General features: G+C 42.5%; 1 protein-coding gene across 2 annotated transcripts in view; it reads right to left on the reverse strand.

Annotated features, from left to right (window-relative positions):
- slc24a4a (solute carrier family 24 member 4a) overlaps window positions 1-15,058 on the reverse strand; it is a 49,308-nt gene extending 34,250 nt beyond the window's left edge. For both annotated transcript variants that reach the window (XM_014211084.3, XM_014211082.3), the window contains exons 1-2: window positions 14,126-15,058; window positions 10,704-10,817 (exon numbers count right to left, since the gene is read on the reverse strand). In XM_014211084.3, the coding sequence (XP_014066559.1) occupies window positions 10,704-10,817; window positions 14,126-14,288 (277 nt within the window). In that variant the 5' untranslated portion in view covers window positions 14,289-15,058. The remainder of the gene's footprint in view (window positions 1-10,703; window positions 10,818-14,125) is intronic.
- Window positions 15,059-20,248: the final 5,190 nt, after the last annotated feature.

Raw genomic sequence — 20,248 nt, forward strand, 5'->3', positions numbered from 1 at the left:
AGGTATATCAAAGCCTGCTGAGATACACTACATTATGTTTATCATTGCCAAATATGAAACTTTTTCTAAATATGACTCCTGTTTTGTAATGATGGTTGAAATTCAAGTTGAAGGATAAAAGTGATGCTGGTGCTTTATTGAAAGGGATGATGCATTTTTAGCATTTAGAAGGCATGATAATTATGTAATTGCTTTTGATCTTTTTAATGGCATAGTAAATCAATAATGAAAATACACATCTAATTATCTCAGATGAGACTCATAATTAACTCATTACATACATAATTGCTTGCTTTGTACCTGGGATATGGCTTTGCATCTTGCAGATACCAGCTACAAGGCTACAGCTACTAATGTGGAGATACTGAACATTGTTGACCGTCTTAGAAGACGAGGACTTTGTTTGGATATCCACCCTCCTTTCATGTTTGTGTTTATTGAAAGGAAATTAAATGAAGGCGAGACAGATAGAGGGGTATCTGGTGTAGAGTGGATTGGTGGGGCCGGGACAAATCGCAGGCATACAGCACATTTTACCATTTTAAACAACAACCACGAAAAAGTTCCTTTCTGCCTTATGCTCCAGACAGACAGACAGACGACCTTTGCACAGTACAGCTGTGTACTTCTCAACACCACTCCAGAAGTGACAGAGTGATAATTAGGGATGGCACAATTACCGTATAATCATGTAACCGACGATTATGGATGAAGACTGTCATTTATTAAATTTTCTGGTGTAACGGACAGTGGAAGACAGGACGGCAGGGCGTTAGTGCGATTGAGTCCGATTCCATGGTTACATGGACTCTTTACAAATGTGATTAAACTTAGTTGCTCCTTGCTGAAAGAAGCAAAGTATTTGGTTGTATAGGCAACACCTTCCTGCAGCAGCAGCACATGTAGTCAGGAGTGGAGGAGAGGAGCACTGGTGAAAAAGTACCCAATTGTCATACTTGAGTAAAAGTAAAGATACCTTAATAGAAAATTACTCAAGTAAAAGTGAAAGTCACCTAGTAAAATACTACTTGAGTAAATGTCTAAAATAATTTGGTTTTAAATATACTTAAAACTTCTTACACCTCTTTAAGGATAGGGGCAGTATTGACAATTTCGGAAAAAATGTGTGCCCATATTAAACTGCCTCCTACTCAAACTCAGAAGCTAGGATATGCATATTATTAGTAGATTTGGATAGAAAACATTCTGAAGTTTCTAAAACTGTTTGAATGGTGTCTGTGAGTATAACAGAACTCATATGGCAAGCAAAAACCTGAGCGAAATCCTACCACGAAGTGGAAATCTGGATGCATGGGCTCTCTTCAAGTCGTTTCCTATAAGGCTTCCACTAGATGTCAACAGTCTTTACAAAGTTGTTTGAGGCGTCTACGATGAACAGAGACCGAATGAGAAGGCTGGGAAGTTGGTCACCCATGGAAGGACATCACTTCATTGGTGCGCTTTCACGAGGGAGGATCCTCTGTTCCAAAACGTTTTTCAAGACACAGGAACCGTCCGGTTGAAATATTACTGAATCTTCACGTTCTAAAGGCCCTAAAGATTGATGTTTTACAACGTTTGACATGTTTGAACGAACGTAAATACAACTTTTTTTGACTTTTCGTCGTGACATTGTCCGCTCACTTCCTACATTTGGAGTAGCTGAACTGAACGCGCGAACAACAAGGAGTTATTTGGACATAAATTATGAACTTTATCGAACAAAACAACATTTGTTGTGGACCTGGGATTCCTGGAAGTGTCTTCTGATGAAGATCATCAAAGGTAAGGGAATATTTCTAATGCAATTTAAGATTTTAGATGACTCCAAAATGGCGGCTATCTGTATTGCCTACTGTATTTTTCTGAGCTCAGTACTCAGATTATTGCAAAGAGTGCTTTCCTCGTGAAGCTTTTTTGAAATCTTTCACAGGGTTAGCATAAAGGAGATGTTCATCTATAATTCTTTGAATGACAGTTTAATATTTTATCAACGTTTATGACAAGTATTTTTGTAAATTGTGGCGCTGATCCACCGGCAGTATTTCAGGGAAAATATTTTCTGAACGTCACGCTCCAATGTAAAATGCTGTTTTTATATATAAATATGAACTTTAACGAACAAAATGCATGTATTGTGTAACATGATGTCCTAGGAGTGTCATCTGATGAAGATCGTCAAAGGTTAGTGCTGCATTTAGCTGTGTTTTGGGTATTTGTGATGCATGCTAGTTGCTTGGAAAATGGCTGTGTGGTTTTTTGTGTCGATGTACTCTCCTAACATAATCTAATGTTTTGCTTTCGCTGTAAAGCCTTTTTGAAATCGGACAACGTGGTTCGGTTCAGGAGAAGTGTATCTATAAAATGGTGTAAAATAGTCCTATGTTTGAGAAATAGAAATGATTAGATTTGTGGTTTTGAATATGGCGCTCTGATTTTTCACTGGCTATTGTCAAACTCAATCCCGCTAATGGGATTGGTGTCGTAACAGGTTTTAAGTACCAAAAGTAAATATAATTGCTAAAATAAACTTAAGTATCCTCAAATTCCTTATTAAGCAAACCAGACAGCACCATTTTATTGTTTTATGTTTTTATTTAAGGCTAGCCAGGGGCCCACTCCAACACTTAGACATCAGTTACAAACGAAGCATGCGTGTTTAGTGAGTCCACCAGATCAGAGGCAGTAGGGATGACCATCTTTTTATATTTTTTTAGGGGGTAGATCAGTTTTAATATTGCAAATAGATTGTAGCTTCCATCAATGTAATTGTCTGCATCAATCCCAATCCCCCATATATATTTTTTGTAAATATATACAGTCGTGGCCAAAAGTTTTGAGAATGACACAAATATTAATTTCCACAAAGTTTGCTGCTTCAGTGTCTTTAGATATTTCTCTCTGTTCCCCCTCATGTCCTTGTCGGTGATTGTTTATTGTAAGTGCTTGTGCACGTCTGTCCTGGTGTGCGGCGGGTTATGTACCCATTATTTGATTGTTCTGTTTTCCGGTGGGGTTTTGCTATTAACCTCTCTTGGGTACGGGGCAGTATTTTGACATCCGGATGAAAAGCATGCCCGTAGAAAACTGCCTGCTACTCAGGCCCAGAAGGTAGGATATGCATATTATTAGTAGATTTGGATAGAAAACACTCTGAAGTTTCTAAAACTGTTTGAATGGTGTCTGTGAGTATAACAGAACTCATATGGCAGGCCAAAACCTGAGAAGATTCCTTACAGGAAGTGGCCTGTCTGACAAGTTCTTGTTCTTCTTGGCTCTGTTTATTGAAAACTGAGGATCTTTGCTGTAACGTGACACTTCCTACGGCTCCCATAGGCTCTCAGAACCCGGGAAAAAGCTGAATGATGTAATTCCAGCCTCTGGCTGAAAAACATTAGCACGTTTGGATAGTGGCCGGTCAGAGTACTATGAGACTCAGGCACGTGCACGAGGGGATCCCATGTTTTTAATTTCTCTCTCTTTGTACGTAAACACGCTTTCCCGGTCGGAATATTATCGCTTTTTTTACGAGAAAAATGGCATAAAAATTTATTTTAAACAGCGGTTGACATGCTTCGAAGTACGGTAATGGAATATTTAGAAATATTTTGTCACGAAATGCGTCGTGCGCGTCACCCTTCTTTACCATTCGGATAGTGTCTTGAACGCACCAACAAAACAGAGGATATTTGAACATAACTATGGATTATTTTGAACCAAACCAACATTTGTTATTGAAGTAGAAGTCCTGGGAGTGCATTCTGACGAAGAACAGCAAAGGTAATAACATTTTTCTTATAGTAAATCTGACTTTGGTGAGTGCAAAACTTGCTGGGTGTCTAAATAGCTAGCCCTGTGATGCCGGGCTATCTACTCAGAATATTGCAAAATGTGCTTTCACCGAAAAGCTATTTTAAAATCGGACATAGCGAGTGCATAGAGGAGTTCTGTATCTATAATTCTTAAAATAATTGTTATGTTTTTTGTGAACGTTTATCGTGAGTAATTTAGTAAATTCACCGGAAGTTTGCGGGGGGTATGCTAGTTCTGAACGTCATATGCTAATGTAAAAAGCTGTTTTTTGATATAAATATGAACTTGATTGAACAAAACATGCATGTATTGTATAACATAATGTCCTAGGCGTGTCATCTGCTGAAGATCATCAAAGCTTAGTGCTGCATTTAGCTGTGGTTTGGGTTTATGTGACATTATATGCTAGCTTGAAAAATGGGTGTCTGGTTATTTCTGGCTGGGTACTCTGCTGACATAATCTAATGTTTTGCTTTCGTTGTAAAGCCTTTTTGAAATCGGACAGTGTGGTTAGATTAACGAGAGTCTTGTCTTTAAAATGGTGTAAAATAGTCATATGTTTGAGAAATTGAAGTAATAGCATTTCTAAGGTATTTGAATAACGCTACGGGATTCAACTGGCTGTTGAGTAGGTGGGACGATTTCGTCCCGCCGACCCTAGAGAGGTTAATTAAACCGGTGACTTATGTGGTAAACACCTCTATGTTATTGGATGAATCACGGAAAATATTTCAGTCTGTGCTAGTGAAACAGTCCTGTAGCTTAGTATCCGTTGCGTCAGACTACTTCTGTGTTGAACGCTTCACTGGTACTTCCTGTTTGAGCTTTTAACTGTAAGCAGGAATCAGGAGGATAGAGTTATGGTCAGATTTGCTGTGTCACGACTTCCACCGAAGTTGGTCCCTCTCCTTGTTTGGGCGGCGTTCGGCGGTCGAAGTCACCGACCTTCTAGCCATCGCTGATCCACTTTTCATTTTCCTTTGGTTTTGTCTTGTCTTCCATCACACCTGGTTCTAATCCCATTCAATTACATGTTGTGTATTTAACTCTCTGTTCCCCCTCATGTCCTTGTCGGTGATTGTTTATTGTAAGTGCTTGTGCACGTCTGTCCTGGTGTGCGGCGGGTTATGTACCCATTATTTGATTGTTCTGTTTTCCGGTGGGGTTTTGCTATTAACCTCTCTTGGGTACGGGGCAGTATTTTGACATCCGGATGAAAAGCATGCCCGTAGAAAACTGCCTGCTACTCAGGCCCAGAAGGTAGGATATGCATATTATTAGTAGATTTGGATAGAAAACACTCTGAAGTTTCTAAAACTGTTTGAATGATGTCTGTGAGTATAACAGAACTCATATGGCAGGCAAAGACCTGAGAAAAATCCAACCAGGAAGTGTGGAAATCTGAGGTTGTAGTTTTTCAAGTGATTCCCTATCTAATATACAGTGTCTGTGGGGTCATTTTGCACTTCCAACAGTCTTTAGAACATTGTTTCATGCTTTTACTGTGAATGGGGAGAGAATAAGAACACTTGGAATCAGATGACTGAGAAAATAACATGAACTCAATCGCGCGCGCTCCGGTGAGAGTTAGGTGTGTTCCTTTTCATTTCTGAAGACAAAGGAATCGTCCGGTTGGAATATTATGGAAGATTTATGATAAAAACATCCTAAAGATTGATTCTGTACATCGATGTTTCTACGAACTGTAATATAACTTTTTTGACTTTTCGTCTGAACTTACTGTGCGAGCACAGTGCATTTGGATTATTCGACTGAACGCGCGAACAAAATGGAGGTATTTGGACATAAAGATGAACTTTATCAAACAAAACAAACATTTATTGTGGAACTGGGATTCCTGGGAGTGCATTCCGATGAAGATCATCAAAGGTAGTGAATATTTATAATGTTATTTGTGACTTCTGTTGACTCCAAAATAGCGAGTATCTGTATGGCTTGTTTTGATGTCTGAGCGCTGTACTCAGATTATTGCAAAGTTTGCTTTCACCTTAAAGCTTTTTTGAAATCTGACACACCGGTTGCATTAAGGAGAAGTGTATCTATAATTCTTTGAATAACAGTTGTATATTTTATCAACGTTTATGATGAGTATTTCTCTAAATTGATGTGCTCATTCACCAGAAGTTTTGGGAGGCAAAACATTTCTGAACATTACACGCCAATGTAAAATGTTTTTTTTTTATATAAATATGAACTTTATCGAGCAAAACATACATGTATTGTGTAACATGAAGTCCTATGAGTGCCATCTGATGAAGATCATCAAAGGTTAGTGATTCATTTTAGCTGTATTTTTGGTTTTTGTGACGCCTCTCCTTGCTTGGAAAATGGCTGTGTGGTTTTTCTTGTCTAGGCGCTGTCATAACATAATCTAATGTTATGCGTTCGCCGTAAAGCCTTTTTGAAATCGGACACTGTGGTTGGATTAACGAGAAGTGTATCTTTAAAATGGGATATAATAGTTGTATGTTTGAGAAATTTGAATTATGACATTTTTGTGGTTTTGAATTTGGCACCCCACATACCCCAGAGAGGTTAAACTGCGCCGTTTGGAAACACAGTTTTGTTCTCCTGCGTCTGACTTCTCTGCCGCCAGTACGCACTCCTTACAGAATCACCGACAAGACTATGGAGTCAGCAGGAGCAGGTACCCCGGGTATAGGGGTGGAGGAGCGCGTCTGGGAGCACGCAGCAATGCTCCACCATCTTGGCACCGCCATGGACCGAGTTGTCCAGACTATGGACCGCTGGGAGACACGGAGTTCTTCCAGTGCCTCCACCAGCACAACCGGGGTCTCCTCTGAGTGCCCCTCTTCCTCCTGGTTCCAGTGGGATTCGTCTCTGCCTGCCCCAGGAGTACGACGGAGAGGCTGCGAACTGCCAGGGGTTCCTTCTTTGACTGGACCTATACCTGGCCACCATCCACCCGGCTCCATTGGGCCGTGAGAGGGTGCCCGCCCTCATCTCGTGCCCACTCCAGGGAAAGCCCTGGAGTGGGCCAACGGCGTGTGGAGAGAGGGAGATGCGGCATTGGACCAGTTTGAGGAGTTCACCCGCCATTTCCGGGCTGTCTTCGACCACCCGCCCGAGGGTAGAGTGGCGGGTGAGTGCCTCTTCCATGTGAGGCAGGAGACGAGGAGCGCCCAGGAGTTCACCCTGGAGTTTAGGACCCTGGCTGCCGGCGCGGGATGGAGCGACAGGGCCCTGATCGACCATTACCACTGCAGTCTGCGCGAGGACGTCTGTCGGGAGTTGGCCTGCAGAGAAACCACCCTCACATTCGACAAGCTGGTGGACCTGTCCATCCGGCTGGACAACTTGCTGGCTACCCACGGATGTTCTGATCATGGTCTGGTGGTTCCATCCTCCCGCACCCCCTCTCTAATACCCATGGAGCTGGGAGTTGGTTCCAGCTCGTGCACCATCTGTGGCCGCAGAGGTCACACTGCCGGTCGGTGCCGGGTTGGTTCCTCTGGGGATCGAGGCAGCAGGCAGGGTGCTCTGGCGTCACCCCAGGTGAGCCGGCACCATTCTCACCCAGAGCCCTCTGTTGCACATATGTTTGTGTATGTCACTTTCCCTGACTTTTCCCCGCATTCCCAGCATAAGGCGCTCGTCGATTCAGGCGCGGCTGGGAATTTTATTGCTAAAGCATTAGCCTATAGTTTAGGGATCCCCATTGTTCCCGTGGCTGTGCCTTTCCCCGTTCACGCCTTAGATAGTCGACCATTAGGGTCAGGGTTTATTTGATTTTTCTGTTATCCGGTGGGTTTTTGTTATTAAACTGCGCCGTTTGGAAACACAGTTTTGTTCTCCTGCGTCTGACTTCTCTGCCGCCAGTACGCACTCCTTACAGGCTGATTGAGGTAGTATGTACATGTAGATATGGTTAAAGTGACTATGCATATATGATGAACAGAGAGTAGCAGTAGCGTAAAAGAGGGGTTGGCGGGTGGTGGGTGGCGGGACACAATTCAGATAGCCCGGTTAGCCAATGTGCGGGAGCACTCGTTGGTCGGCCCAATTGAGGTAGTATGTACATGAATGTATAGTTAAAGTGACTATGCATATATGATAAACAGAGAGTAGCAGCAGCATAAAAAGAGGGTTTGAGGAGCGTGTTGGGGGGGGGGGGGGCACACAATGCAAATAGTCCGGGTAGCCATTTCATTACCTGTTCAGGAGTCTTATGGCTTGGGGGTAAAAACTGTTGAGAAGCCTTTTTGTCCTAGACTTGGCACTCCGGTACCGCTTGCCATGCGGTAGTAGAGAGAACAGTCTATGATTGGGGTGGCTGGGGTCTTTGACAATTTTTAGGGCCTTCCTCTGACACCGCCTGGTGTAGAGGTCCTGGATGGCAGGCAGCTTAGCCCCAGTGATGTACTGGGCTATACGCACTATCCTCTGTAGTGCCTTGCGATCAAAGGCCGAGCAATTGCCGTACCAGGCAGTGATGCAACCAGTCAGGATGCTCTCGATGTTGCAGCTGTAGAACCTTTTGAGGATCTCAGGACCCATGCCAAATCTTTTTAGTTTCCTGAGGGGGAATAGGCTTTGTCGTGCCCTCTTCATGACTGTCTTGGTGTGTTTGAACCATTCTAGTTTGTTGTTGATGTGGACACCGAGGAACTTGAAGCTCTCTGTCACGTTCTGACCTGTAAAGGTGTTATTTTTTAGTGTTTAGTTTGGTCAGGACGTGGCAGGGGGTATTTGTTTTATGTGGTTCAGGGTGGTTGTGTGTATGTGTCCATGTAGAGAGGGGTATTTGATTTATTAGTCCAGGGTTTTGGTTATTGTTCTATGTTTGTTTATTTCTATGTTCTGTCTAGTCATTTGTATTTCTATGTTTAGTTAATTGGTGTTGGGGTCTATCGTTGCCTCTGATTGAAGGTCCTATAATTAGGGGTGTGTTTGTATTGTGGTTTGTGGGTAGTTGTATTCTGTTTTGTGCTTGTCACCTGACAGAACTGTTAGTGGCGGTTCTGTTAATGGTATACGTGTTTATTTTGTTTCTCCTTCTTATATATTAAAAAGAGAAGATGAGTATACACTTCCCTGTTGCGTCTTGGTCCTCCACACACGACAATCGTTACACTCTCAACCTGCTCCAGGTGTAGAGTATATAATCCATGTCCTTGTTCATACTCCAAGAAACATAGGATATTACAGTTCTTCAGGTGCTCTTGAACGGTGCTCATCCACTTTGTTCTCTAGTGATTGTATGTTCGCCAATAGAACGAAGGATGTCTCGTCTCGTCAAGGAGCCTGCTCGTTTGCCTCTCTTGCGCCGTCTTATTTCCAGTTAGTTAATTCAGTACTCAGAGGTTAGGTGCTGTGCCTTGATGTTTGCAATTAATCTACTATACAACCAGAAATGTGCCCAGCTGTTCAAAACACAAAGGATGGCAATGTGTATGTCAACACAGGCTAGGCAGTGTGAACAGATGTGAGCAGCTAAACTACAACTTGCTTTTTTGTTAATGATGACTGCATGTTATCCCATTTGAATAACTTCAGTCTTTCAAATTAACAGAGTAATAAAATGTCTGTGTCGTCAGTGGTTTTCTAAGGTTTGTGTTTGTCCCTGCTTTTTTTCTGGCATGTGAGTAGCAGTCAGTCAGAGCAGTCAATACTGTACAGCTCACTGCTGTATTTTGGTCTAAAAATAGCACAATCTTCTATTATTAGACAGCACATCCAAGGTCCTGTCAGGAAGAAAACTATCAGCACATCAATGGTCCTGTCAGGAAGGGGACTATCAGCACATCAATGGTCCTGTCAGGAAGGGGACTATCAGCACATCAATGGTCCTGTCAGGAAGGGGACTATCAGCACATCAATGGTCCTGTCAGGAAGGGGACTATCGGCACATCAATGGTCCTGTCAGGAAGGGGACTATCAGCACTGTTGTGTGCTGTTCTGATGCAGAAGGTTGTGTATATTATTATAGCATCAATATGAACACATAAGTGCATCAAAAATGAACCAATGATAAATCAATATACCCTCAAAAAAAGATCAAATTGAGACCAGCTCCAAAAGGGGAAGGATAAAATGTTTAAAAAAAGTGAACACACAGCAATGAAAAGCTTTATTTATAATGTCATGATACCACCGTCAGTTCTGCCATGATATTATCATTTGTTACGTCCATAATTTTTAAATGATTATGTGCGGAACAGAGCATCATGGTTTTGGGTTTGCATGCTGAACTGGAACAGTAATTGAGCTTGCTTTCTGTCAGGCTTCAGTCCTCTGCTCTCTCTCTCTCTCTCTCTCTCTCTCTCTTCTTATCGCCTTCATAGTGAAGATTTACAGCGCCGTCCTGTGCCTCCAACACTAACTCATCTCATTCGTCATTCAGTTGGAGGCCCCACCCAGCCACCTGGACACCCAGGTTGCCCACATTTGCAAATCTCATCTGCACCACAACCACAGTAGTAAAAACTGTGGCTCTTCTGACGAACAAATAGACTAAATAGAGAGTTAGTGGTGGTAGATTTAGTGAAACATCTAAGGCAACCAATCTTTTCCCATCTCACTCCATCTGTTCTTTTTCTGACTGACTCGGAGCATGTGTAGGCTGTAGGAAGCATGAGGGCTGTGCCATTGTATAACACACTCTGAAGAGCTTTCCTATGAAGTCCTCCCAAGCTGCAGTAGCTGGCTGGCTGTTCAGATTTAGGGTACAGTGCAGCACCTAGCTCTGTGCAGGTATAAGATACACAACATGGCTCCAGACAAAATTAGGGTTCACTACCACACTGCCTGGTTCAGTGCAGGTTTAGCGATATCATCTGGCTCTGTGCAGGTTTAGGGTATAGGGTTAGGGTAATGGTAGGGGTAAAGGGTTAGGGAACACTACCTACCTGGCTCGGTGCAATTCTTATCCAGTGTGTTATTGTCCCCGTCCAAGGCCATCAGCCTGCGTCCCAGACGGTCAGATGTGTCAGCCAGCCCCTGCTCCAGTACCAGACTATGTCCTACAACAGGAAAGAGACAGGTATTGAAACACTGGGACTCTGCATTCCAAATGGCACCCTATTCCTTATATAATGCACTTCATTTGTCCAGGGCTGATGTGGTACAGATTTATGTGGTGAATCTGTCAGAGGAGCAAAAGGTCCAATGTCGATTAAACAAACAAGCTGTAATAGAGGTGGTCAGATATTCAGCACCACTAAAGCAGAGTGACAACACTGAAATGTGAAAGTTCAGCGCCACAGGAGAGTGGACAGTGACCGTCTAAGGTGCAACCACTCCCCACTTGGAGAATCCCTGGAAATAAATCTAGGAAGGTCTAACCAGGAAGTCAGAAGCTTAAAATGTAGTTAGGACTAACCAATGCTATAAGGATGGCAGTCTATAATACTTATTGAGCTCTGTATTGTGCTTTATCAAACCTATCAACATATAAATCACCTGATGCCACTGTGTGACTGAATATAATGGGACTCATTTGTATGTAAAACAACAAGCCTGCTTACAATGGACAAGACAGTGCTATTTCTAGCTCTAACAGTTGCTTGTCTGTGGTGATGTATCTTCCATCCTCTTATGCATGATATCATTTGTTATAATCCCTTAAGCTCCTTGTTATTCTGGGGCGGCAGGTAGCCTAGTGGTTAGAGGTTTGGGCCAGTAACCAAAAGGTTGCTGGATTGAATCCCCGAGCTGACAAGGTACAAATCTGTTGTTCTGCCCCTGAACAAGGCAGTTAACCCACTGTTCCCTGGTAGGCTGTCAGTGTAAATAAGAATTTGTTCTTAACTGACTTGCCTAGTAAAATACATTCTAATACAATTAGTGAACTCTCTCTGTGACAGATTTTATCCAAACAGTTGATGTTCAAATCAGGGGTTGGAACAGGTTCGGGGGAAAAAAACGAAATCCGGAAAATAACTAAGTTATTTGAGGAAGGGAAACAAAACCTGGAAACGAATGTGATCTCTAGTGTCCCTGAAAATAACCGTTATTTTCTCATCTTGGGAACCGGTTAATAATGTAATTTGTTGTTCCAAAAATATTCCTAATGTCTAGTATATAATTATGTAAAACAGTGAAGTTATAATGCTAGTAATAGCGTAAACACATTCCAATTCACATCATCTCATGATGCTCAGTGCTTCAAGCACTTATCTGTCCATCAAACATGTAAACAACAAGTTAACCCATTCCATAGCACTGCTCTATCCAAGCAAATTGGTGGATTTAGATTTTATCAGGATCCCCATTAGCCAACGCCAATGGTAACAGCTAGTCTTCCTGGGGTCCGACACATAACGAAAAAGACATTAGAGACAAAAATACTTTACAATTTACATTTGAGTAAATTCACGAGCTAAATTTAAAAACAATGTTGATTTTAGGAGGTAAAAAAATCTATGAAAAGGAACAATATGAACCGTTACTTTTGGGGGGTTTGAACCGGTTCAGAACTTTATTATGCTGGTCAGAGCACTGTAACGGAACCAAATAAGTATGGGTTCTGCTCGGAATGGAATGATTGGAAAATCATTTCGGTTCCAACACCTGGTTCAACTCGATAATGCCCTGTTATGTTCAAACAGGGACATACGACTACAGAGACATCTTTTATGGCACAATATAAAAATGGGTCTTATGACATAGCCCTAATGCAAGTGTAAAGTGAAATGGTAAGTAGGAAAGAATTTACACACCAGCCCTGTGACTTATGTGTGTGTGTGTGTGTGTGTGTGTGTGTGTGTCTGTGTCGTGCTGTGTGTGTGGAGAAAGTTACAGAAATGAACATATTGTAGGAGTCAGGAATGTGATGGATATGTGGTTCATTAAATCTCCACACACCAGTTGTGAACTAATCTGGTATCGATAAGAGAGGGGTAATTAATATCAAGGGCAAGACAGCATCAAACATGGACACATTCACAAATGCTTGCTTCTGAAATGATTGTGCATTCTGTAGTACTTAACTTAATGTTGACAGTTTATAAGTGATTCTTCCATATTGGCGGTAGAACATTTAATACCATAATGCCATAATACTATTTCCATGGCTTGTCCTGTAATAAATTGCTGATTCAAAGCCAAGTCTTGACTGTTCCCCACTATCCCTATCTTTCTATTGTTTACATAATTTTGTAACATCTTTGTAACAATTTATTCAGTGATCAAGAACAACAAATTAACACTGACAATTGAGTGACTTCTCCTGAAATAATAATTCAAGGACTTGTCACCGTTCATAAAGAATATTTTGTCTTTGTAAATAATTTTGTAAACGTAGGTAATAGTTATTCTTTTTCAGCTCTCACACATAATGTATGGCACCAAAAGGGCTAAGTGCATACAGGTAAATGTGTGTTGAATCATGTTCTATACAAAACAATTAACAGGTTTTATGATCTGACCTGATACTGACAATAGATACTGTTGTCCTGTCTCTTTTCAGTTTTTTTTTCAGTATGATGTAGTACAGTTAAATACAGAGGTCATATTCTGGCTGAAGTAAGGCTGGTTGAAACCGACATGGTCTCTACAAACCCACCCAGCGGGCGAGGGACCCACCTCCGTGCCCCCCAATAGCTCTCATATGAGGCCAAGGCGACAGAGACAACACATGTCAAATAAAATGAATAGGAGACAAAAACAAACATGTCTATGACCGTCTTGAAGAAGGGAATACAGTATTTGGTGTAAATCATAACTGACTGAGAATGACCTGCCACTCACATTATATTATAGAACCTGCACACACACACACACACACACACACACACACACACACACACACACACACACACACACACACACACTGCGATTACCTCTCCACGTGAGTCAGTCAGGGCCATAAACTATACTTTTATGAGTGTCCCAGATGCAGTGGGAATAAACACATTCTACAAACAGAACAGTCATGTGTGCTGCCTGCCTGCCTAGTTGAAATCATGAGCGCTCTAATCCCGTTCCTCTGTAGCCTACATGTCATTTTTGTTGAAAATGCAAGAATCTCCCAAAATGGGACATGACGCGCATGCCACAAAAAACACAAATCTCCATCCCGAACCATGGTCATTATTATAGAGTCCCGCCATGCCGATTGTAGCGGATTTATATTCTGAGGCAGGCAAGCAGAAGGACCTTTAGAGACATGTCATAGATTTATGATATATTAATTTAGCACCAATGCAGTGCGTGCCAATTTGCGCAATCACATCATGAAATTCATTTTTTGTTCCATACAGTCCGGTGATTATAAACGCGTTCCTCCCGGGCCAACCCTGGGATCCCTTTCCCCTCGTATTCTTCTCACCTGTTTTTGTGAGCAGGGCGGACATGCACCATGCCAAACATAGAATACTGCAGATAAAACAGACTTGAACGAAAAGCATCTGTCTCCTCTTGCGAACTTTGAAGATTTTAGCTATAGCTCTCTTTTTTGACATGGTGCAGTTCTGCTCCGGTAGCGGCTTCATGTCTGTACGGTACGCGGGGACCAGGCTGGGGTATAGCGGACAGCAGACTCGTCCTCCTCCTCCCTATCACTGCAGATAGCGTCCCACTCAGCGCCGTGCCACAGATGGTTCCGACCGCAGGAATCACCCGAGTAGGCCTATAGCTTCAAACAGCAAAGGGTCGGTTTGCCGTCCTCATTTCAAATAGCCGAGGCACGGATCTCTGACGGAGGCAGCGGAGCGAACAGCTCGCATGTGTGAGCTCAGTCCCCGCTCCCTGGGAGCCGCAGGGAAAACACTACTCAGATGTTGGATTATGAAAACCGCACGTGGGAATTGTGCCCCGTGGCGAGAGAATGCTGCTATAGTGTAATCAAATTAAATTACACAATCTTCACATTATTATATAGGCAGGCTAGTGAGACTACAGCCTAGGCTATACGTTTATTCTAAATATACCACTATTTCTCAAGCAGCCTAACCCCAGTGCCAGTTGGCATCTTAAAAGCCGCCGAGAGCCCTTTTATATGTCCCCATGTGCACCGGTCAGTCGGTCCACCGTGGATTCTTGACAACAAGGTTGATTTATTGGCCGTTGAAAATAGGTAATTGTCCGATATTGTTCCATCCGCTTGGTATTGTCTCCTTCTCCCCAAAATGCTCTGGGGCTAAAACATTATCAGCAAAAAATATTAGCTCATCCCACACTTTAGTTCCATGACAGCGTGCGCTCCCCCACATGCAGCGGCAACTTCTACATGTGAGTGGAATGTACACGTGACGCTTCTCCTCCGCGGTGGTAGCCTACAACTATGCCTGTATCTACCAGCCTACTCTATCCATCCATCCGTGCTGTAAAAAATTGGCCAGCTGCCTGTATCTACTGGCCTACTCTGTCCATCCTACCTTCCTGGCCTAAATTGGTCATCTTACTGATGCAGGACAGAACTGCAGAGGTGGTAAAAGTAAAATCAACTGTAAATTATAGTAATAGTTAAAGCTGCAGTATGTAACTTTTTGGAACGTGACCAAGTTCACGTAGAAATGTTATTTCTAGATCTGTCATTCTCATTGAAATCAAGTCTAAGAAGCGGTAGATCTGTTCTTTGTGTGCAATTTCTATGCTCCTGTTTTTAAATTTCCTTTTTGCATCTTTTCGACTACTTTTGGTTTTGAACACCAGCTTCATTCAAACAGTTGAAAATACAATATTTTTGGTAATTGATCATATATTTTACAGCGGTTTAGATGGTACAATGATTCTTTACTATACTATACATTGCTTGTTTTGTCACATAAACTGAAATTAAGCAAACTATTAGCATTTTAACAACCAGTAAATGGCAGAAATGTCTGCATATTGCACCTTTATATGCATTAATTCATGTTAAATTAATCACTAGCATGTTTAGTATTTTATCCTCATTGAAACAGATTATTTTTGGCTACTGTGACGTTGCATGTTATTTTTATTATTATTAGATATATACTGCTCAAAAAAATAAAGGGAACACTAAAATAACACATCCTAGATCTGAATGAATGAAATAATCTTATTAAATACGTTTTTCTTTACATAGTTGAATGTGCTGAAAAAAAAATCACACAAAAATAATCAATGGAAATCCAATTTATCAACCCATGGAGGTCTGGATTTGGAGTCACACTCAAAATGAAAGTGGAAAACCACACTACAGGCTGATCCAACTTTGATGTAATGTCATTAAAACAAGTCAAAATGAGGCTCAGTAGTGTGTGTGGCCTCCACGTGCCTGTATGACCTCCCTACAATGCCTGGGCATGCTCCTGATGAGGTAGCGCATAGCCTCCTGAGGGATCTCCTCCCAGACCTGGACTAAAGCATCCGCCAACTCCTGGACAGTCTGTGGCGCAACGTGGCGTTGGTGGATGGAGCGAGACATGATATCCCAGATGTGCTCAATTGGATTCAGGTCTGGGGAACGGGCGGGCCAGTCCATAGCATCAATGCCTTCCTCTTGCAGGAACTGCTGACACACTCCAGCCACATGAGGTCTAGCATTGTCTTGCATTAGGAGGAACCCAGGGCCAACCGCACCAGCATATGGTCTCACAAGGGGTCTGAGGATCTCATCTCGGTACCTAATGGCAGTCAGGCTACCTCTGGCGAGCACATGGAGGGCTGTGCGGCCCCCCAAAGAAATGCCACCCCACACCATGACTGACCCACCGCCAAACCGATCATGCTGGAGGATGTTGCAGACAGCAGAACGTTTTCCACGGCGTCTCCAGACTCTGTCACGTCTGTCACATGTGCTCAGTGTGAACCTGCTTTCATCTGTGAAGAGCACAGGGCGCCAGTGGCGAATGTGCCAATCTTGGTGTTCTCTGGCAAATGCCAAACGTCCTGCACGGTGTTGGGCTGTAAGCACAACCCCCACCTGTGGACGTCGGGCCCTCATACCACCCTCATGGAGTCTGTTTCTGACCGTTTGAGCAGACACATGCACATTTGTGGCCTGCTGGAGGTCATTTTGCAGGGCTCTGGCAGTGCTCCTCCTGCTCCTCCTTGCACAAAGGCGGAGGTAGCAGTCCTGCTGCTGGGTTGTTGCCCTCCTACGGCCTCCTCCACGGCTCCTGATGTACTGGCCTGTCTTCTGGTAGCGCCTCCATGCTCTGGACACTACGTTGACAGACACAGCAAACCTTCTTGCCACAGCTCGCATTGATGTGCCATCCTGGATGAGCTGCACTACCTGAGCCACTTGTGTGGGTTGTAGACTCCGTCTCATGTTACCACTAGAGTGAAAGCACCGCCAGCATTCGAAAGTGACCAAAACATCAGCCAGGAAGCATAGGAACTGAGAAGTGGTCTGTGGTCACCACTCCTTTATTGGGGGTGTCTTGCTAATTGCCTATAATTTCCACCTGTTGTCTATTCCATTTGCACAACAGCATGTGAAATGTATTGTCAATCAGTGTTGCTTCCTAAGTGGACAGTTTGATTTCACAGAAGTGTGATTGACTTGGAGTTACATTGTGTTGTTTAAGTGTTCCCTTTATTTTTTTGAGCAGTGTATGTTTTACAATTGCAAATATTTGATCAAACTCATATTATGGTTAAATAAATTATTTACACATGATTTGTGTCCCTCAATAAAACTTTACAGTATCCTGTTGTTGAGATGGATTGCCCACCTCAACAACAGCCCCTTCACATTACACTCCATGCAGTTTGACTTCAGAGCAAAACACTCCACAAAAACGGCCAACTGCTTTCTTCTGGAAATGTGGACAAAGGGGGCGTTGTTGGGGCTGTATTTCTAGACCTAAGGAAAGCTTTTGATACTGTTAACCATGAGGATCTCATCAAAAACTGTCTTGTTCAAGAACAAGATCGGTCTCCCTATACCGGGACAGTTGTTGCTAACGTGCGCTAATGTGATTAGCATGACGTTGTAAGTAACAGCAAACTTTCCAGGACATAGACATGTCTTATATGGGCAGAAAGCTAAAATTCTTGTTAATTTAACTGCACTGTCCAATTTACAGTAGCTATTACAGTGAAAAAATGCCATGCTATTGTTTGAGGAGAATGCACAACAACAAAAAACTTTTATCACGGCAACTGGTTTGATACATTCACCTCTGAAGCTAAGTCATGCACTTACATTCAGAAGCTAAGTCATGCACTTACATTCAGTAATCTTGCTCTGATTTGTCTTCCTGAGGGTCACATAAAATAAAATGTAGCATAGTTTTATTTGATATTTGTAATATTTTTATATTCAAATGTAGGAACTGCGTTCTACAGTTTGAACCCCTGCTGTCTCTGGCTCCACACCCACCCCACCCGGTCATCTAGATGTGTGAAAGTTAGTATATAAGCTAATGATCCATCATCTATGACATTCCTGGTAGTATGTAAACTCAAATGTTGTATTAACATATTATTTTTGTATGTTCTCAATAGTTATGTACTTGAAAATGTATCAATTGACCAATTTGGCACATTTGGGCAGACTTGATACAAAATGTTGTCCAGTTGTCACATCCTGGCCAGTATAAGGGTTAATTGTTATTGTAGTTTGGTCCGGACGTGGCAGAGGGTATTTGTTTTATGTGGTTCGGGGTGGTGTGTTAGTTAGGAGGGCGTTTGATTTATTATTTCCGGGTTTTGGGTTATGGTCTATGTTTAGGTATTTCTCTGTGTAGTATAGTGAGTGTGTTTCTATGTTGAGTTAATTGGAGTGGACTTCCAATTGAAGGCAGCTGTTTGGTGTTGCCTTTGATTGGAAGTCCTATATTAGTTGGGTGTGTTTGTCTTGTATTTTGTGGGAGATTGTTCTTGGATTGCTGTGTTGCCTTCAAGGCTGTCATTTTGTCATTCATCGTTTTGTTTATTTTTTGTATACGTGTTTGTTTGGTTTTTCCTTCTTTTCCGGTAAATAAAGAAGATGAGTATACACATACCTGCTGCGTTTTGGTCCGCCATTTCTAACGACGAGCGTGACACCAGTATTGCAATGCTGGATCAATCTGAAACTTTGCACACCTAACACACACTGCTACCATCTAGTGGCCAAAATCTAAATTGCGCCTAAACTGCAATATATTATGGCCTTTCTCTTGCATACAAAAGATGATGAAAAACATAATAGAAAACGCATATTTTTTTATTTGTATTATCTTTTACCAGATCTAATGACCTATATTCTCCTACAATAATTTCACATTTCCACAAATTTCAAAGTGTTTCCTTTCAAATGGCTTTCAAATATGCATATCCTTGATTCAGGTCCTGAGCTACAGGCAGTTAGATATGGGGATGTCATTATAGGCAAAAATGGGAAATAAGGGTCCGATCCCAAACCCATGGGAGCAGATCCACAAGGTCTGCCATGAGCGGTGACTGTATAGTTCCCTTAAGGAAAAGCACATTTAGACAATCTGCTTTCTCTGTGAGAGCTTCCCATGTCTGGAACACACTGCCATCAGACACACAACTGCACCACCTATCCCACCTTCACAAAAAAACATAGACATGGCTAAAGGCCAATCAGACTTGTTAACATAATCCCTACCTGTGTATGTAGCTTGTCTGTAGTTTGTGAGGTGTGGAAACACTGTTGCTTTTATGTATTTTGTTTTGTTGCTTTTTGTGCAATTACTGTCTGTGTGCTACGTGTTGCTTGTTCGATTTTGCTCTGCATGTGCTCACTATTCATTTTTTGTTTGTATTATTATTGTAATTGTTTTTAATAACCTGCCCAGGGACTGCGATTGAAAATTAGCCGGTTGGCTAAATCCGTCACTTTTACTGAAACGTTGATTAATGTGCACTGTCCCTGTAAACATTAAATAACCATAGTTACTATGGACACCAGTAACCCTAACAATGAGTACTAAAACAAATACTTGATACACTGTAGCTACATAGTAATGACACCAGCAGTTGGCTTTACTGTTATCAGGAACCAAGGGAAGACCCAAGTGCAGAATGTGTGAAGTAACAATGTTTATGGTAACGGGCAGGCAAACGACAGGTCAAGGCAGGCAGGGGTTGATAATCCAGAGTAGAGGCCAAGGTACAGGACGGCAGGCAGGCTCAGGGTCAGGTCAGGCAGAGGTCGGTAATCCTGAGGTGGAGCAAAGGTACAGGACGGCAGGCAGGCTCAGGGTCAGGCAGAGTGGTCAGGCAGGCGGGTACAGGGTCAGGACAGGAAAGGTTAAAAACCAGGAGGACGAGAAAAGAGAAACTGGAAAAGCAGGAGCTGAGACAAAACGCTGGTAGGCTTGAACAAACAAGAAGAACTGGCAACAGACAGAAAACACAGGTATAAATACCCAGAGGATAAGTGGGGAAGATGGGCAACACCTGGAGGGGGTGAAGACAAGCACAAGGACAGGTGAAACAGATCATGGCGTGACAACTGTGGTGTCAAATCTGGTGCATTATTCAAATCTAGCTAATCAAGAGGACTATCTTCACATACACCTTA

The sequence above is a fragment of the Salmo salar genome, chromosome 09, assembly GCF_965601325.2.
Source record: "Salmo salar chromosome 09, fSalSal1, whole genome shotgun sequence".
NCBI classification, from domain to species: domain Eukaryota; kingdom Metazoa; phylum Chordata; class Actinopteri; order Salmoniformes; family Salmonidae; genus Salmo; species Salmo salar.